Consider the following 3,177-nt stretch of genomic DNA (forward strand, 5'->3'; position numbering starts at 1 on the left):
TACCTGCTTAATTACTAATAGACGCTGATGAGATAAAAATAAAATAAGGAATAATATCAATCATTTCCAAAAAAAAAGGAATAATATCAATCGTATCTCCATTTTGTTACTTGTTTCCCAAGTATCCTAATACTATATAAGACACTCTACCAATCCTGTATAATGATATTAACACCCTCCACCAATCCTGTTTTCTTTTTTCTTGTGTTTCCTTTCAAACGCTCTTCAATGGCTGAACCCCAAAAGTCACGTGTGATTAAGCTTTACTTGAATGGTGCAAAGCATTCAAGAACGGTCCCAGAAGACTGCCCACAGACGGAGATCATCGCTGATCCTCGTTCCAAGAAAATGAGAAAAGATGCTTTTGAAATTTCTCCGCAACTGAGAATGAACAAAACGACGGCTGAACATGAACACCGACCAACAAAGTGCAGATTGCAAAGTGCAAGAGAAGGAAGGTGCTTCAGACCGGAAAACTCCAAAATAATGTCAAGAGCAGCTTCCCAAGTTTGTGAGTTGAAGAAGGAAGGTGCAGAGTGCAAGAAAGAGAAGAAACAAAGCATAGACAGATACAAAAAAATGCAATGTTGGGTGATCTTGAAAAGGTTGAAGGAAGGAAGAGATGCTTGGGCTTTCAAAGAAGCTCTTGATGTTAAGGTCTTGGAGTTTAATGATAACCCTGAATCTGTATCAAAGCCAATAGGTTTAAAGGATATTGAGGTCAAATTGAACCACTATCTGTATTACAAACCTAAGGAATTTGCAGAAGATATGAGGCTTGCAATTTCTTATGCATTGCTATACCCTTGGAGGAGTGAGATTCACATGATTGCAAGGAGGGTTAGTGAGAAATTTGAGACCGATTGGAAATCATTAAAGAAAAAGTGGATTCTTGAGGAAAGAAAAAGAAAGAAAAGTATGTGCAAATCTTGATAGAGAAGCTCAAGGTTGCTGGATTCTGTTTAGAGTGTAGTGTTTGTACAAACTTGATTCTTGAATTACTAGGTTATTGATTTTGTTTCCTTTTGAGTTTTATTAAAACGTAGATCCTGTTTTTTCTATTTTTTTCGTTAATAAGCAATCCTGTTTTATTAAAATGTCGTGTTTTTCTCGTATGAATTTGTTGCTCCCTCTGGAATCAGGTTATCTCCTCCACGTTCCCTCTTCCTCAATATTCGCTTCTACCTATTTTTCTTTTTTCTGAAATGTTTTTTCTATGTATATATTTTTTCTCGTTCTTCAGCTTCCTGCCCTTGTTTTCTATCGAAGTTTTAGGTGTTCTTTTAGTTCGTTTCGTTTAAAAATCACAGCATCTTGGTCATATGCACTTCTGGTTGGTGAATTAATTGGCAGATCTAGGACTGTTTCTCAGTTTTTGTTTTGTAACGTTTGGCTGAAGCTTGTTAAGTTTAGTTTTATGTGTCTGTTATTTGATCTGAGTTCCTTCATTGTCGTGAATTCTGATCTATGGCTTTTTTTTATCCAATTAATTCAATTAATTGTTTTCCGTAATTTTAGCTAATCAATCTAAGTAATTGATTTCCTTAATTTTCTCTATTGTCATCACATTTAATTTCATGACTATATTTAAATTCAAATTTTAAACTCAAAATTCAAAATTAGAATACAAATTAATTTTAGTAATTTGTGTGTGACCCATATAATTTCTTTTAAAAACTTGCTTAAGATAGAAATTTTACACTTTTCGAAAGAATCCAAATCATTGTATAAATTACATGTGGCAAATTTTTTATAGAAATACTCTGAATTATAATATAGTAAAGATTAGAATCAAAACGGTATATTACCAAATGATGGTAGATAAGTTGGTAGCGCGATGGAATTGAGCAGGTGAGAGTAAGAGCATTTGTTTGATTCTCCTAGAACCGTCTTTGGGAGGAATTTAAAGCCTATCCTGGGACCCGCTGCGAATCAGATTAGTCGCGAAATGATGAATCAATTGGAATATCTCCAAAAGAATCAAAAGGGTATAAGAAAAATTAAAACAAAAGTATTTACTATTATTTAAAATTGAATAAGTAAATATAACAAGCTATTCAGATTCGAATTTTACTTATCTTTTAGATTTAAAAAAAGTTAAAAGTTCCCCAGCGCACCTTTTACAGGTTTGTTAATTTAGCAATCTGTGGTTATTTAATATTGTATTATTTTTATGTTATTTCGAATGTTTGTGGACGATTTGTGATTATTCAATATAATATTTATTTCCCCCCTTTAAAAATCAAAGATATTTTTGAAACTATGGATATTATTGTGATTTTTAGTTATCTGAATTTTAATGTCAAAGATTATATCAATTGTTATTTTAAAATAATGATATAATCAAATTTTTAAGAAATATATAACTCTTTGAATACCTGCTTAATTACTAATAGACGCTGATGAGATAAAAATAAAATAAGGAATAATATCAATCGTATCTCCATTTTGTTACTTGTTTGCCAAGTATCCTAATACTATATAAGACACTCTACCCTCAAAGCTCTTTCCACAGCAAAACCACTTTTATCTCTGCTTTTATTCTTTTGTATTTTCAAAATCTGTTTTCCTCTTTGTCTATATTTTCTATAGCCGCAAGGAATGAATACCCACCAAAAATCAGGGGGCCATTCAAGAATGTCAAGAATGGGGTCCAAAGCTTGTGAGTTGAAGAACGAGAGTTTAAAGTGCAGGAAAGAGAAAAAGCCAAGGGTAGAGAACATGGACAGAAACCGGATGAAGCAGTGTTGGATTATCTTGAAGAGGTTGATGGTAGGAAGAGATGGTTGGGCTTTCAAAGCCTCTTGATGTTAAGGATTTAGAGTTTCTTGATGATTCTGAGGCTATATCCAAGCCAATGGGTTTGAAGGATATTGAGTCCAAATTGAACAAATCTTTGTACTCAAGACCTGAAGAATTTCCAGATGATATGAGATTTGTATTCATTTATGCAATGCGATGAGAAAAGATGAGGTACACAAAATTGCAATGAGGTTAGTGAGAATTTCAAGAGCAGTTGGAAATCTTTGAAGAAAAAATGAATACATGAGATAAGAAAAGTAAAGAAGATAGAAGATAGGAAGTATGTCAAAACTTGATAGACAAGCTGCAGACCTATGAATGAAGGGTGTTCGATCATGGTTAGGGTGCAGACCTATGATACAAAATGAATTATAG

At 33.0% G+C, this 3,177-nt stretch overlaps 1 protein-coding gene across 1 annotated transcript; it reads left to right on the top strand.

The window, feature by feature from the left end:
• Positions 1-228: 228 nt before the first annotated feature.
• Positions 229-2,962, top strand: LOC133295988 (uncharacterized). Its single transcript, XM_061494932.1, has 4 exons — positions 229-840; positions 1,244-1,333; positions 2,593-2,712; positions 2,777-2,962. The coding sequence occupies exons 1-4, from the start codon at positions 229-231 to the stop codon at positions 2,960-2,962; spliced, it is 1,008 nt and encodes a 335-aa protein (XP_061350916.1).
• The last annotated feature ends 215 nt before the right edge of the window (positions 2,963-3,177 follow it).

The sequence above is a fragment of the Gastrolobium bilobum genome, unplaced genomic scaffold (genome assembly GCF_033153095.1).
Source record: "Gastrolobium bilobum isolate Gb01-03AN ecotype WA unplaced genomic scaffold, APGP_CSIRO_Gbil_v1 utg35429, whole genome shotgun sequence".
In the NCBI taxonomy this organism is placed as follows: Eukaryota; Viridiplantae; Streptophyta; class Magnoliopsida; order Fabales; family Fabaceae; genus Gastrolobium; species Gastrolobium bilobum.

Coding starts and splice junctions, on each gene's coding strand:
- LOC133295988 (XM_061494932.1), top strand. CDS start 229: ATGGCTGAACCCCAAAAGTCACGTGTGATTAAGCTTTACTTGAATGGT. Junction 841..1,243: donor TTCACATGATTGCAAGGAGG/GTTAGTGAGAAA, acceptor CTCGTTCTTCAG/CTTCCTGCCCTTGTTTTCTA. Junction 2,713..2,776: donor GGAAAGAGAAAAAGCCAAGG/GTAGAGAACATG, acceptor GGTTGATGGTAG/GAAGAGATGGTTGGGCTTTC.